Source organism: Rhinopithecus roxellana, chromosome 14 (genome assembly GCF_007565055.1).
Source record: "Rhinopithecus roxellana isolate Shanxi Qingling chromosome 14, ASM756505v1, whole genome shotgun sequence".
Lineage (NCBI taxonomy): Eukaryota > Metazoa > Chordata > Mammalia > Primates > Cercopithecidae > Rhinopithecus > Rhinopithecus roxellana.
Genome location: NC_044562.1, coordinates 29,951,119 through 29,965,837, shown reverse-complemented (window position 1 = coordinate 29,965,837; position 14,719 = coordinate 29,951,119). Strand labels below are relative to the sequence as shown.

Sequence of the window (14,719 nt, the reverse complement as noted above, 5' to 3'; positions counted from 1 at the left end):
CGGCCCGGCGGCGGCGGCGGTGGCGCCGGCGGCGGCGGCGGCGGAGGTGCTGAGCGGAGCGCGAGGAGGTGGAGCCGCGGGGTGCGGGCTCCGGCGCCTGCGTCTGCCCGGCCAGCCCCGCTCTGCGTTGCGAGAGGCCGGACGGGAGTCGCGGCTGCGCTCCGGAGCGAGCGCGGGGGACATGGGGCGCGGCGGCCCGCCTGGGCCTCGCAGGCTCCGGAGCCCCGAGGTACCGCGGGGCGGGGCGCGCCGAGCAGGGCGGGGGACCCGGGCTGTCCCGGGCGTGGCTGGGCCTCGGAGGGGCGCTTGGGCCGGGAGCGTGGATCCGGCTCCCGGGTGGGGGGCGCCAGCGCAAGGAACGTGACCCCGCCCTCCTCCCCCAGGGCTCCCCGCTAGGCCTCCTCAGTGGCCCCTCCTTCTCACCCGGGTCTCGGATCCCTTAGTGAGCGAGAGCATCCCCAGCCGCCTACCCGGCCATGGCCAACGGAGTGATCCCGCCGCCCGGGGGCGCCTCCCCCCTACCCCAGGTGACCGGCGTGCGCGGGGGCGGGGGAGAGATGGGGGCGGAGGAGAGGGGAGGGGCCTTAGGGTGGGCTGAGGCGTCCTCTGGCAGACCCCGGGACCCACCCCACCCCCAGATCCAGGGATGAGCTGGGCTGGGGGTTATGGAGAAAGAGGGGGGCTTTTGGTATTTTCCAGATCGGTAGCCCTCTCTTTCTATAAGCTCTGGGAGCCCAGAGAGGGTGGTTTCTGGGATGCTGACACAGGTCTGGGAGCAAGGGGCGGGGGCCCGATGGTGCGAGAGCCTGCTGAGTTCCCCCAACTAGGGCTTGGAGTTGGGGTGGTTGTGGAGCCTTCATGGGTCAGGGGTCCTTAGCAGAGGCTGTCTGGGCCTGCAGGTCCGGGTGCCCTTGGAGGAGCCCCCTCTAAGTCCAGATGTGGAGGAGGAGGACGATGACTTGGGGAAGACCTTGGCTGTGAGCAGGTTTGGGGACCTCATCAGCAAGCCCCCGGCCTGGGACCCTGAGAAGCCCAGCCGCAGCTACAGCGAGCGGGACTTTGAGTGTGGGTAGCCTGGGGACCCCTAGTGCGGCCGCCCTCGCCACCATCACCTTCATCGCCACCATCACTGCGCTCACCTCCGGGCTTGGTCACCCAGTGCCATCCTGTGCCGGACACTGTGCTGGACTCTGTGCTGGGCCACATGCCGTGTTCAGTCATCCTGCCTCCCCCACCCATCGCCTGTCCGCCTGCCAGGGGAGGTGGGCCCCAGACCAGGGGAGATCTAGGGAGTTGGGCCTGGGCCCTTCCACGGTGACCTTCCCCTCCTCACTCCCTCCTTGTCCCACCTCGGCTCCTCCAATTCCGCCTTTCCCCTCCTTGCTGTATCACGTCTCCCCTCCCAGCCCCCTTCATGACCTTCCCTGTCCATCCGCCCTCTCCCACTCCACCAGACCTCATCAATGACAGGCACATGGACACAGGTGTTGGGGGGTCATGGCCCTGGAGGAAGGACTAGGGTGCCCTTGTTTGCAGCCTTGAGCTGGAAGGTGTGTGCCCTCGGGTGGGGAGGGCCCCCGTTTCTGCTGTGGAGGCCTCAACCGGATCTCCTGCACCTCCAGTTCACCGGCACACATCCCACCACACCCACCACCCGCTCTCAGCGCGCCTGCCTCCACCCCACAAGCTGCGGCGGCTGCCCCCCACCTCTGCCCGGCACACCAGGAGAAAGAGGAAGAAGGAGAAAACCTCTGCTCCCCCCTCCGAGGGGACCCCTCCCATCCAGGAGGAGGGGGGAGCTGGAGTGGATGAGGAAGAGGAAGAAGAGGAGGAAGAGGAAGGAGAATCTGAGGCAGAACCTGTGGAGCCCCCACCCTCAGGGACCCCACAGAAGGCAAAGGTAGGGGCTTCCCTTTGGAGGGGTGGCAGGTCAGGGGTCAGGGAGGGGTGCAGAGAGGAGGGGAGGAGCACATGTTGGGGCTTGTGTGAGGCTGGGTAGGGTTGGGGGCTGCATGGTAGGTTGGGGCAGGGCCCCAGGGCACATTCTGTGTCTTCAGTTCTCCATTGGAAGTGACGAGGATGACAGTCCAGGGCTCTCTGGGAGGGCTGCTGTCACCAAGCCCCTGCCCTCGGTGGGCCCACGCACTGACAAGAGCCCCCAGCACTCCAGCAGGTACTGGCTGCAGCCTCTACTCAGCAGGGCCCAGCCCAGAGCCACAGAGTCCCGAGCTCCTGGCAGTCACCTCCTTCCTGACCCTGGGGAGTGTCCCCAGCTCTGACCCTGAGAGAAGAGAAGCAGGGTATGGGAGGGGTTGGGGATCCTTCTCTGTGCTCGTGATTTACAAGGATGAGAGAACAAGGGGAGAGAAAATAAGAGACGAGCAGAGTGAAGAGGTTAGGAGTTCCCCGGGAGAGAGTGACAGAGTAGAGAGGATGAGGAGAAAGGTGGAGGAAAGGGGGAGCCATGGGATGGGAAGGGGGGCTCGGGTTAGCGTCCTTTCTGCCCAGGAGGGGCCTGGGTCTCATGCTCAGGGTCTACTCCAGGCCCTGCTCTGAGCTGAGGGACGGTGACGGAACCACCGACCTGGCCCTGTCAAGTCCAAGGCTGCTGTGTTGCCTCCCCAGCTCCCCCAGCCCCCGGGCCCGGGCCTCCCGACTCGCTGGGGAGAAAAGCCGGCCCTGGAGCCCATCGGCCAGTTATGACCTGCGAGAGCGACTGTGCCCAGGCAGTGCCCTGGGCAACCCAGGTGGTCCAGAGCAGCAGGTGCCCACAGATGAGGCGGAGGCCCAGATGCTGGGTTCTGCAGACCTGGACGACATGAAGAGTGAGTGAGACCTTGTGGCAGCCCCATGGTTCACTGCGACGGACTCCCGGCCTCCGAGTGACCTTCACTCAGGGCTGAGTCCTCTCTGAATCCCTGTCTGCTGGGATGTGACCAGTGATGGGGAGCTCACTACCTCACCCAGCCACCCTCTCTGATGGCTAGAGCTGAGATTTCCTTTCCTGACACTTCACGCCTCAGTCCTGATTCTGTCCTCTGAGTCACCCCTAGAGAAAGGCAGCTCTCTTTTTCACATCATTGTATCCCTCCCCAAGGCCCCTCCTCTCAGGGTGAACTCTTTGTCTCCTAGCTCTTTGATCCCCTCCAAACCCAGGCCCTGAGTCTGAGTCATTGCTCTGGACCCCTGCCTCTCCCTGTGGCAGGACCCCTCACTCCCATCCCACTACCCTTGGCTGGGCCTGGCTGTGATCTCGGCACATTCCTTCCATCTTATCAGTGCCCTGGTTTCTGTGCCACCTGTCATCACCCATGGGGCTCTGTGCCCAGGCCAGGGGCACCACTGATCCCTCCTCCTCCTCGGAGCCACAGTGTGTGGGCGGGGTGGGGGGAAGGGTAGGGCTTTAAGCTCAATACGTCATGGAAAGTTGCCAGGGCCTGAGGACAGGGACAGGAACAATCCGATGGCAGCAGTAGCAGTGGGATGGGGCGGGGGGAGGGCGTGTTTACAGACCCAGGGTGGATGCTGGATGCCGCGAGGAGTAGGCTTGTGGATGTGGGGAGTTGGGGTCGGGAGGCTGTGCCACCTTCAGCTCTGGTTGGACAGAAGCCACCCCGTCCAGGCTGCCACCTTGTAGGAGAGCCAAGGGGTCTGGCAGGGAGTGGGGGCCGAGGTTTCGGCCACCAGGAGAATGACAAGCCCACTGGAGGAGGACCCTGAGCCCAATGGGGCACTGAGCCCTGGGTCTGGGTACGCCAATAGCCGGGGCTTTGGGAGGGATCCAGCCCCCAGTCCTCGAGACTCACTGGCCTCAGAAGACTTAGAGATGTTTGTGCTGGACTTTGAGGATGGTGGCCTGTGGGAGTCTGTCAGGGGCCAGCTGGGCCCCATGGCACGGCCACCAACTTGTGAGTAACGGGGCTGCTGGCCTTTCCCTGACTGCTGCTGGCCTGGGTGGGGCAGGCAGGAGGAAGGGAGCGAAGCCTTGCCTGAGTCTGCTGGGCTGTGTACCTTCGGGGAGGGGACATGGGTGTTGAGAGAGGGTGCATGGGAAGTGTTGGGGGCTCAGTGCCTCGGGACTCTGACTCAGTGCCAGTCATGGGACCCAGACAGGGAGGGGCAGTGGCCATGGCAGGGGCTGGAGGGTCTGGCTGGGGCTGTGGACTGAGCTGGGTCTACCTTTGGATTGCACCTTGGCCGGTGGTCCCAGGTGACCATGGGGAGGAGGTCTTTCCCTCTTTCTGAGCTTCCGTGTTCTTATCAGTGAAGTGGCCACATGGGATTATGTGGTTCCCTTCGGCATGGCCTGAAGGTGACTATAGAGCTCACCAAGTAGATGGGTTAGGCAGAAGGAGCTGGGCCGTGACCCCCGTGGCCCCCAGCTGGACCTGTGGGACCCCTAAGCCCATCTTCTCTGCAGGTCACCGACTGGAGGACAACCCTGGTGTGCGGCGACACTTAGTGAAAAAGCCATCCCGGACACAGGGCGGGAGGGGCAGTCCCAGTGGCCTGGCCCCCATCCTTCGCAGGAAGAAGAAGAAGAAAAAGCTGGACCGGAGGCCTCATGAGGTCAGAATGCTGAGTGGGTGGGCCTGTGGCTTCCTTATGCCCCTTGGCCCTGGAGCCCTCCTCTCCTTGCCCTCCTGTCTTGCCCTGTCGCCATGTTCCCCACACCTGTTGGTCCCCGGGCCCTCACCTTTGGCACGTTCCCCAGGTGTTCGTGGAGCTGAATGAGCTGATGCTGGACCGCAGCCAGGAGCCCCACTGGCGGGAGACAGCCCGCTGGATCAAGTTTGAGGAGGATGTGGAGGAGGAGACAGAGCGCTGGGGGAAGCCCCACGTTGCCTCGCTCTCCTTCCGTAGCCTTCTGGAGCTCAGGAGGACCATCGCCCATGGTAGGGACCCCCAGGCCTGACCCAAGGCTGCATGCCGTCTTCAGTCTGTGCCAAGCTGCTCAGCTCCCAGGGACACTCCCTGGAGTCCTGGGCACAGGCAAGATCTAGCTGCCACCTGGGACTATGGGGTCCATTTGCTTGGGCAGCCCGTGAGCCCCAGGAGGCAGGGCTGTATCTGGTGCAAGCAGTCAGTCAACAAGTGGTTTCCCCTTCCTTGGTGGGGAGGGGCCGTGCCCTCATTCCCATGCTCCATTTTCACAGCCCCTCTGTGGCTGACCTGTGGCAATATGGAGCTGTGTATCCGCCTGGGTACATTGGGTGCTTTGCCCTTCCAGCACATTCCCATGCTTTTGGGGGGCAAGGCAGAGTGGGAGGAGATTCTCCTGTCTGATGGGACTGTGTGCCCTCTCTGTGCCTGACTGTCCCCCTAGGAGCTGCCCTCCTGGACCTGGAGCAAACCACCCTGCCAGGCATTGCACACCTCGTGGTGGAGACCATGATTGTGTCTGACCAGATCCGGCCGGAGGACAGGGCCAGCGTCCTACGTACCCTGCTACTGAAACACAGGTGCCGGGGTTGGGTGCCTGGGAGGGGCCTGCCCAGCTCAGCTGCCCTTCCAGGAGCACAGCCTCTTCTGAGTGGCTCCCCGCCTCTGCTTGAATACCACAAGTGACAGAGAGCTCATTTCTATCTTTTGACACTTTCAATCATTAGAAAGTTTCTTCTTACACTGAGGCAGAGGGATGGAGGCCCTGATCCTCCACTACTCACCTCATGACCTCAGTCTACCATGAGCCTCTCCTCCTCACCTGCCTCACCCTGCCCCTTCCAGCCATCCCAACGATGACAAGGACAGTGGCTTCTTTCCCCGAAACCCATCGAGCTCCAGCATGAACTCGGTTCTGGGGAATCATCACCCAACCCCCAGCCATGGCCCTGATGGGGCGGTGCCTACCATGGCTGATGACCTGGGGGAGCCAGCTCCACTCTGGCCACATGACCCTGACGCCAAGGAGGTCAGTGCCCTTGCTCTCGCTTGGGCCAGGGGACTGAGAGGGTGTCCAGTTTCAGTTGAGGTCATCAATGACTTCACTGAGCAGGTTGGGAAGGTTGGGTTACTGGCATCATGCTGGGCATTGGGGGACCTAGTGGAGACCCGCATGAGGGGTCCCTGCCCTGAGACGCAGGAGCTTTGAGTGTGATGATGTGGCAGACCCACAGGAGCTGTGTAAATGAGATAAGGCTGAGATGGTAGTGGGGGGCATCGAGGCAGGGTTCACATCCCAGCTGGTGGCTCCCAGTGTGGGGCCACAGGGCAGTACCTGCCCACTCTGGGAGAGGGAAGCAGGTCTCAGAGCCAGGGCTGGAGCCAGGGCTGGGAGGGCCTGCCACGGCCTCCAGTCTGGGTCCCAGCCCTATTCCAGTTCTGCGTCCTCAGAAGCCCCTCCACATGCCTGGGGGAGACGGTCACCGGGGGAAAAGCCTGAAGCTGCTGGAGAAGATCCCTGAGGATGCTGAGGCCACTGTCGTGCTTGTGGGTGAGGAGGGCCGGGCGCGCGGGCAGGGTCTTCAGCATGTGTGTGCCTCTCCTGGGGGCCTGCTTGTCTGAGCTCTGGCCTGGAGGCCGCCTCTTCCATCTCCCTCCAGGCTCCCACCTGGCCCCTGCTCTTCCTCACAACCTGTCTTAGCCCAGCCCTTTCTTTTGTAGTCCCCTGCCTGCTTCCTGTCCAGTTTTCTGCTATCTTGGACTTGGAATTAGAAAAAAAAGCAACCCTTCTTTAATACCCTGAGTTTCCATCTGTTGGTGAATTGTAATCAATGTATAGACACACAAGTGAATAGTGCCCCTTTAGACTGGGGTTTCTTTGTGCAGTTTACAACCTGCTCAACTGTCCATGATAGCCCTAGATAGCTGCCCCAGGGCCTGCCTTGACTGCTCCCCTTTGCCCAGCGTCCTATGCTTTCCTCTTCCACTAGGTTGTGTGCCTTTCTTGGAGCAGCCTGCAGCAGCCTTTGTGCGGCTGAATGAGGCTGTACTCCTGGAGTCTGTGCTTGAGGTCCCTGTCCCGGTCCGCTTCCTCTTCGTGATGCTGGGGCCCAGCCACACCAGCACTGACTATCACGAGCTTGGGCGCTCCATTGCCACCCTTATGTCTGACAAGGTTGGGCACATGCTGGCTCTCAAGGCCTCTTCTCCTAGGCCCTGCTTACCCCTGTCCCTCTCATTGTCTACAGTGGTGCCCATAGAGGCAAGGGTGCTAGAGGCCCCTGGGTGGAGGCCATGCCCTGGAGGGTGGTGGGGGGAGCTGTTGGCCCAGGGGAGAAGAGAGAGCCCTGAGCTGTGGCTGTGGGTGGGGCTGGCGACATAAGGGGAAAAGCCCAGACCCCAGAGCTTTGGATGTGACGTGAGACTTGATCAGGAGGGCTGGATGCGCTGGTCTTTGCTGTGGCTTCTCCTGGGATTAGATAGGAGAGTCCTTTAGCCAGGGGCAACGTTCACAATATTTATCAGCCTGTAAGGTGTGGCTGATCCAGTTGGAATGGCTCTGGAAGCCTCTCCTCAGCCAGGCGTTGTCCCTTAGTTGCTGCATGTGGAAGTCTGGCCTCTCCTGGGGGAATGGAGGGCACCTGGGGCTTTGGGGCAGTGGCTTGCTGGCCTGCTGGGATGGGTGTCAGTGTTCCAAAAGCCAACACTGTTGGACTGGCCCAACACCTGCCTCAAGACTCCCTCCTGTAGGCTCCCTTGGCCGTCCCTGAGGGTCCTGGCCCTCTCATTGCCCCCAGCTGTTTCATGAGGCTGCCTACCAGGCAGACGACCGGCAAGACCTCCTGAGCGCCATCAGCGAGTTCCTGGATGGCAGCATTGTGATCCCCCCGTCCGAGGTAGAGGGCCGCGACCTGCTACGCTCCGTGGCTGCCTTCCAGCGAGAGCTGCTTAGGAAGCGGCGGGAGCGTGAACAGACCAAAGTTGAGATGACCACACGGGGTGGCTACACGGCCCCTGGGAAAGGTCAGACCCTTGCGGGGTGCTGAGTGCCCCCAATACACACTCCCCCATCCCAGGGCCCTAAGGCTGTGACCCCAGCCCCATCCTGACTCCTGGAGTCCTTTGCATCCCTGATCCCAACAGCCTGGGGCTCCAAGCCAGAGGGAGTGGTCTGTGCCCCAGCAGCCCCTTGTCCCCCCAGAACTGTCTTTGGAGTTGGGGGGCTCCGAGACGACCCCTGAAGATGACCCCTTGCTGCGGACGGGCTCCGTATTTGGGGGGCTTGTGCGGGATGTGAGGCGCCGGTACCCGCACTACCCCAGTGACCTGCGAGATGCGCTGCACTCCCAGTGTGTGGCCGCTGTGCTCTTCATCTACTTCGCAGCCCTCAGCCCTGCTATCACCTTCGGGGGGCTGCTGGGTAAGGGACTGGGGCTTGGGGAATTGAGGGGCTCCTCTGGTCACTTTTGGTCCTAGTCTCACTTGCAGGATTCTGGGTCTGGGTGTGATTGCATTAAGGGCCAATGGTTAGATGTGCTAGTAAAGGTGTGAGCACCTTATAGGGATGCTGGATCAGGGAATCCCAGAGATCACCTTTGGGGGCTATGAAGTGAGAGGGTGTGGGAGAGGTGTAAGGGATGCGGGATCCAGTGATCACCTTTGGGGGATAGTGGGGAGGGTCTGGGAGCAATGGGGTATGGAAGGGGCCCTGCCTGTCGTTCTAAGGGGCCGCTCTGCTTTTGTTGGGGGCCCCAGTTTAGGACAAGCTAGATGAGGAAGGGGACAGATAGACAGAGCCAGGCTAGGGCCATCCTGCCCGTGCTGCTGCAGGAGAGAAGACCGAGGGGCTGATGGGCGTGTCGGAGCTGATCGTGTCCACCGCTGTGCTCGGCGTCCTCTTCTCTCTGCTGGGGGCTCAGCCCCTGCTCGTGGTCGGCTTCTCTGGGCCGCTGCTCGTGTTTGAGGAAGCCTTCTTCAAGGTGAGGTGAAGCCTTGCCCTGCTCCATCCATCCTGCCCCACACTCTTCCTTACCTAGGGGATGGATCCCTGCATTCTCCCTCTTCCTCGGAGTTCATCCACTGCCTATTCCAGCGGGCACGGACACCCAGGGCAGGCCACCTGTGGGTAATGACCACTTCCACCCCCACCTAGTTCTGCCGAGCCCAGGACCTGGAGTACCTCACTGGCCGGGTGTGGGTCGGCCTCTGGCTGGTGGTCTTCGTCCTTGCCCTAGTGGCCGCCGAAGGCAGCTTCCTGGTCCGCTACATCTCGCCTTTCACGCAGGAGATCTTTGCCTTCCTCATCTCACTCATTTTCATCTATGAGACCTTCTACAAGCTCTACAAGGTGGAGGTCCAGAGAGGTCTTAGGGGTGGCAGAGATGGGGGTGGACGTTGCCCTGGGGAGGACAGCATGGGAGGGAGAGGTACGGAAAACTGGGGGACAAGGAGAGGGACCGTGTTGGGAGTGAGGGGTTGTAGGGACATCCTAGGCTAGGTCTCAACTGAAGGGGAGGGAGTCAGACCCAGAGGGTGGGTGCCAGGCCGCAACTCCAGGCACCTGGTTGGAGGCTTAGTAATAAGTAATAAGGACTCACCTGCACAGGTATGTGATGGGGAGGGAGCTGTCAGTGCTAAGGGGCTGGTTGTCCTTAGGTCATCTTTTGTAGAGGAGTGTGTGTGTGTGAGTGTGTGAGTATGTGTTGTGTGTTGTGTTTGTGTGGTGTGTGGTATGTTATGTGTGTGGTGTGTGTGTTGTGTGTGTGCATGTGTGTGTGCCTGTGTGTGCATGTTGTGTGTGTGTATGTTGTGTGTGTGGTGTGGATGTGGCATGTTGTGTTTTTTGTGTGTGTTATGTGTGTGTTGTGTTATGTGTCGTGTGCGTTGTATGTGTGTGTTATGTGTGTTCTGTGTGTGTGTGGTGCAGCTGGATGTCCGTGCGTTACTGTTGTCTGACCAGGTATTGAGGGGCCACCCTCTCTCTCACAGGTATGCTGATGATGATGAAATCAGGTCACCTGCCAGGTGAGTGACAAGGTGTCCTTGTTATCCACACACAGGTGTTCACAGAGCACCCACTGCTGCCATTCTACCCCCCCGAGGGGGCCCTGGAGGGGTCCCTGGATGCTGGTCTGGAGCCGAATGGCAGTGCCCTGCCCCCCACCGAGGGCCCACCCAGCCCGAGGAACCAGCCCAATACGGCACTGCTGTCACTCATCCTCATGCTCGGGACCTTCTTCATCGCCTTCTTCCTGCGCAAGTTCAGGAACAGCCGCTTCCTGGGGGGCAAGGTGCGTGGCTGCTGGGTGTGGAGTCCCCAAGAGTCCCACAATTCCTGCTTTTACTGCCAGGCTCAGCTCCCCAGAGAGGCTGCACCCCTTCCCCGATCAGCCTGTGGACCAAAACCCAGCCCAGGCAGCCCCTCACCCCTTTGGAAGCCTCTTCCCTGGGTGTCGTCTTGCCCTTTGCTCAGAGAAGTCTAATCAAGACAATAGCCTCCCAGGCTGCACTGGCACCTATGGGGTTGAGAGGCAGGTGGGGAGGTCTTCTGACTCCAGCTTGGACCCAGGCAGAGCCAGAGATGGCAAGCCTCGTGGTTAGTCTGCTGACCTTGCCTCCACCTTTTGCTCCCTTCCCCGACTGGCCCCTCTCAAGGCTCGCCGCATCATCGGGGACTTTGGCATCCCTATCTCCATCCTGGTGATGGTCCTGGTGGATTACTCCATCACAGACACCTACACGCAGGTGAGGGAGCCCCAGCCTGTGGCAGCTGCTCTCACCCCAAGGCCAGGAAAGGGAGCCAACGACACACCTCCATGGGCCCTGGGGTTGGGATCAGGCCTGAACTCAGCTTTCCCAGTGGAGTGGCCGCCCTGTGGGGTGGGGCTGGGGCTTCTGGCTGAGGGCCTTCCCCGGGGAGCTTGAGTGAAGAATCCAGGAGAAGCAGGTGTGGGGCTGGGAGCAGAGTGACAGGTATCCCACACAGGTCCCCTGAAGCTCTGGGGCTCAGGGAGGAGACACTTCATTTCCCTGCCCTCTATTGGATCCTTGGAAGGACAGTGAGTTTTGGAGGATGCAAAACTAATTTCCCCCTAACCTGTTCACACCCCAACTCCCTGAAGTCCTGGTATTGGGGACGCAGCCTGGTGGGCTTCCCAGCATGGGGAGGCTGTGGCCCTGAACCCTGTTTTCCTGCCATGTAGAAGCTGACTGTGCCCACAGGGCTCTCAGTGACCTCTCCCGATAAGCGCTCATGGTTCATCCCACCCCTGGGCAGTGCCCGTCCTTTCCCGCCCTGGATGATGGTGGCAGCCGCTGTCCCCGCCCTCCTCGTCCTCATCCTGATCTTCATGGAGACACAGATCACGGCGTGAGAGAGATGGGAGGAGGAGGTGGGAGGGACGAGGCCAGGCTCCTTGGCTCCTTGGCTTGGTTTCAGGGTTATGGTGGGGACATCATTATCAGTATCAGGGTGCCGGGAGGGTGGGAGCTAGTGGCAAGCCTTGAGGAAGAGAGTGTATATGGAGAAGGTGGCAGGGGTGAGGAGGAGGTGGGGGAGGAGCAGAGAGCAGTGGCATCCGGGGCAGGGGCATGGTTTCCCCGTGATGGTTTGATGTGACATCTATCTGTTGCCACCACTCTTTGCAGGGTGGCACTTGACAGTGCTCAGAACACTCTAGCAGTCTAAGCTTGCAGCCAGGGATGCTCACATGTATCTAATTTTGGTTAAACCACAATAACGTGGTAAGATCTGGCATCTGGCTTTTGTGGTGTTTTAAATATTCACAGTATGAGAATTTGGCTCACATTTGCTTCAATGTGAGAACTTCAATTTGGGAACTTGAAAGAAGCAGCTGGCAGTCCTGGGGAGAACTGTTGTCTGCACGTCCTCCCCCTACCATCTTGTCTCTGTGTGTGCCTGTCTCTGTCCCCTGCCCCTGCCGGGCCAGCCACACCCCCCTTCTCACCTTCTCCCTGCAGGCTTATCGTCAGCCAGAAGGCGCGGAGGCTGCTCAAGGGCTCTGGTTTCCACCTGGACCTGCTCCTCATTGGCTCCCTTGGGGGGCTCTGTGGGCTGTTTGGGTTGCCCTGGCTCACGGCTGCCACGGTCCGCTCTGTCACCCATGTCAATGCGTTGACAGTGATGCGTACTGCCATCGCGCCTGGTGACAAGCCCCAGATCCAGGAGGTGCGGGAGCAGCGGGTCACTGGTGTGCTCATCGCCAGCCTCGTGGGTGAGAGCCTGCCTCCACCCTGCACACCCCCTTCCTTGGGCCCCATGGCCTTACATCCTCTCTATCCCAGGCTTGACTCTGAATCTCCCAATGTGCTGTGTGTTGCCCTCGATCTGACTCCTAAACCTGCTTCCCAACACTCCCCTAGCCGCTTTCTCCCGGAAGGCTCTCTGTCCTGCTCCCTCTTCTCTTGTTCATGGTGATAAAGCCGAGCTGATTGGTCCAATGGGTCCATGTCGCCTCCCCACCAGGCCTGTCCCTCTTTCTGGTGACTGTCTGAGGGGTCAGGCGGGTCTGTATCACCTCCTTCAGGCCTGTCCATCCTCCTGGGGGCTGTCTGAGGGGTCAGGCAGATCCGTGTCACCTCTTCCAGGCCTGTCCATCCTCACGGGGGCTGTCTGAGAGTCAGGCGGGTCTGTGTCACCTCCTCCAGGCTTGTCCATCGTCATGGGGGCTGTGCTGCGTCGGATCCCGTTGGCTGTGCTCTTTGGGATCTTCCTGTACATGGGGGTCACGTCCCTGTCTGGTATCCAGCTGTCCCAGCGTCTGTTGCTCATCCTCATGCCGGCAAAGCACCATCCTGAGCAGCCCTATGTGACCAAGGTAGGGCCAGGAAGCATGGGGGTGGGGCAGTGGGGTGATAGGAAGGGGATCCAGAGGGATCTGGGAGCATCGATGGATGGGATGAATATGAAGGAGAAAGTGGGACCTGGGAGCCAAATTCCCCACGATGTGGGTGGGAGCAGGCCAGGATGCTGTGCATCGAGGCCCACCGGCTGCTCCCTCAGGTGAAGACGTGGCGGATGCACCTGTTCACCTGCATCCAGCTGGGCTGCATTGCACTGCTCTGGGTGGTCAAGTCCACGGCGGCCTCACTCGCCTTTCCCTTCCTGCTGCTGCTCACGGTGCCTCTGAGGCATTGCCTTCTGCCCCGGCTCTTCCAGGACAGGGAGCTGCAGGCGGTAAGGGGGTGGTGGTCTGGGGAAACAGTATGAGGGTGAATGGGCACTGGGTTCCAATCTCTGTTTGGCCACCCACTAGTTGTGTTAGTTGTGAAACTTGTGTTGCAAGTTATCTCACCTTCCGAAATCTTATTTTCACCTGTATTATAGAGGTAATCGTAGATCCTACCTTATAGGACTGTTGGGAGGGTCAAGTGCTAGTCCAGGTGAAGGCCTCAGGATGGTGGTTTTGTACGGGAGTAGGCACGGGGCTGCTGCACACAGCTGTGCAGGTGGTGCCTCACCAGAAACACCCAGCTGAGAGGCTACAGGGTTGATGTGGCACTGGCGTTCACCCTGAGCCCTGTTTTTGTCAACTAGAGGAAAGTAAGATATCTTTTTGCAATTTATCCATACTCAAACATGGTGTACAAAGGCACCACAGCAACTAGAAGTAGTCCCAGGAAAGAGCTTCGTAATAATCATTATTATTATCACCAGGAGGGGCCAGGCATCTGGTCTGGGAGGTGACCTGAAGGCTTTGGCCAAGGGCAATGCTGCCACCCAGGGTCATGGTACTTGCAGAGAGGCTCAGGAAAGGTCGGGGAGCAGGGAGGACTGCAGGTTGGAGGAGCTGGAGAATGGGAGGGGATGAGCATGCTTCCCTGCCTGCCCCAACCTTCTGTTCCCTCTGCAGCTGGACTCGGAAGATGCTGAACCAAACTTCGATGAGGATGGCCAGGATGAGTACAATGAGCTGCACATGCCAGTGTGACCCTGGAAGACAGTGTCCCTCAGAGACCCCAAGACCTTAGAGATTGACACCTGGGCCTCAGGTAGAGCCCAGCCCCGGGCCGGGGGGCTCCTCAGGACCCAGAGATGTGCCTGGAACCACTCCTGATGCCATGGCTAGAGTGGCCCCCATGACTTCTGCCCGGGGCTTTGACCTTGCCTCACCTTTCACAGACCAGACCGGCACAGGCTTTGAGCTCATTATAACCACACTCCTTGTCTCGTGTCTGCCTCACTTTCTTGGTTCCATCTTTGGTTTCTCAGGTCATACTTATCCATTTGGAATTGGAAGAATTCTATTTTCAGGGTCATCAAAACCAGGGAGAGGTTTGAGTCAAGGACAGAGTCCTTGGGAGAAAAAGAGAGAATCAAGACTACAGAAGGCCAGAGCTGGGCCTTATCATCACCCCCCAGGCCCCCTCAAGTGCCACCGAGGAGCGGGCAGTGGGGGTGGGGGCACTCAAGGTCTGCTCAAGGTCACGTGCCCATGAATCCAGCTCCTGCTTAGCAAGAGGGAGAACCGGGGAGGGGAGAGGGAGAAAGTTGCTCCCGTGTAGCCACTTGGGAAATCAGAGGCTGTGGGGCCACAGAGGGAATGGAAAATGTCTCTCTTCTTTTCTTGATCTCTGGCCTTCCGAGGAGCAGAGATAGCAGCCCAATCCCCTAGACGCCAGGGTGGTGCCGGATTTGGGGACCCTGGACCATTTTAGATTCTGCTGTTTTAGAGAGGCAGTTCTGGGATTCCTGAGGCCACTCCTTGTGCAACAGTCTCAGTTTTGCCAGAAATAACCCGGGAGACTTGAGGGGAGCGGGAGCCCATTGCGTCATAGTTGCTAGGCAACCCCCAGCCTGAAGGAGCGCATCGTCCCC

At 60.2% G+C, this 14,719-nt stretch overlaps 1 protein-coding gene across 8 annotated transcripts; it reads left to right on the top strand.

The window, feature by feature from the left end:
* The first annotated feature begins 15 nt into the window (after nt 1–15).
* On the top strand, nt 16–14,084 carry SLC4A3 (solute carrier family 4 member 3). 8 transcript variants are annotated; one of them, XM_030916449.1, is made up of 23 exons: nt 16–229; nt 384–527; nt 900–1,065; nt 1,623–1,900; nt 2,058–2,173; nt 2,545–2,825; nt 4,421–4,569; nt 4,715–4,895; nt 5,327–5,462; nt 5,728–5,911; nt 6,334–6,433; nt 6,873–7,057; nt 7,680–7,905; nt 8,084–8,302; nt 8,713–8,861; nt 9,035–9,229; nt 9,942–10,172; nt 10,537–10,626; nt 11,085–11,251; nt 11,863–12,116; nt 12,550–12,719; nt 12,905–13,078; nt 13,755–14,084. In XM_030916449.1, the coding sequence occupies exons 2-23, from the start codon at nt 477–479 to the stop codon at nt 13,830–13,832; spliced, it is 3,780 nt and encodes a 1,259-aa protein (XP_030772309.1). In that variant the 5' UTR covers nt 16–229; nt 384–476; the 3' UTR covers nt 13,833–14,084. The 8 variants fall into 8 exon arrangements, with proteins under 8 accessions (XP_030772309.1, XP_030772310.1, XP_030772312.1 ...); XM_030916450.1 differs by having other exon boundaries at nt 2,626–2,825; nt 13,755–14,073; XM_030916452.1 differs by lacking the exon at nt 2,058–2,173 and having other exon boundaries at nt 17–229; nt 900–1,900; nt 2,626–2,825; nt 13,755–14,075.
* Nucleotides 14,085–14,719: the final 635 nt, after the last annotated feature.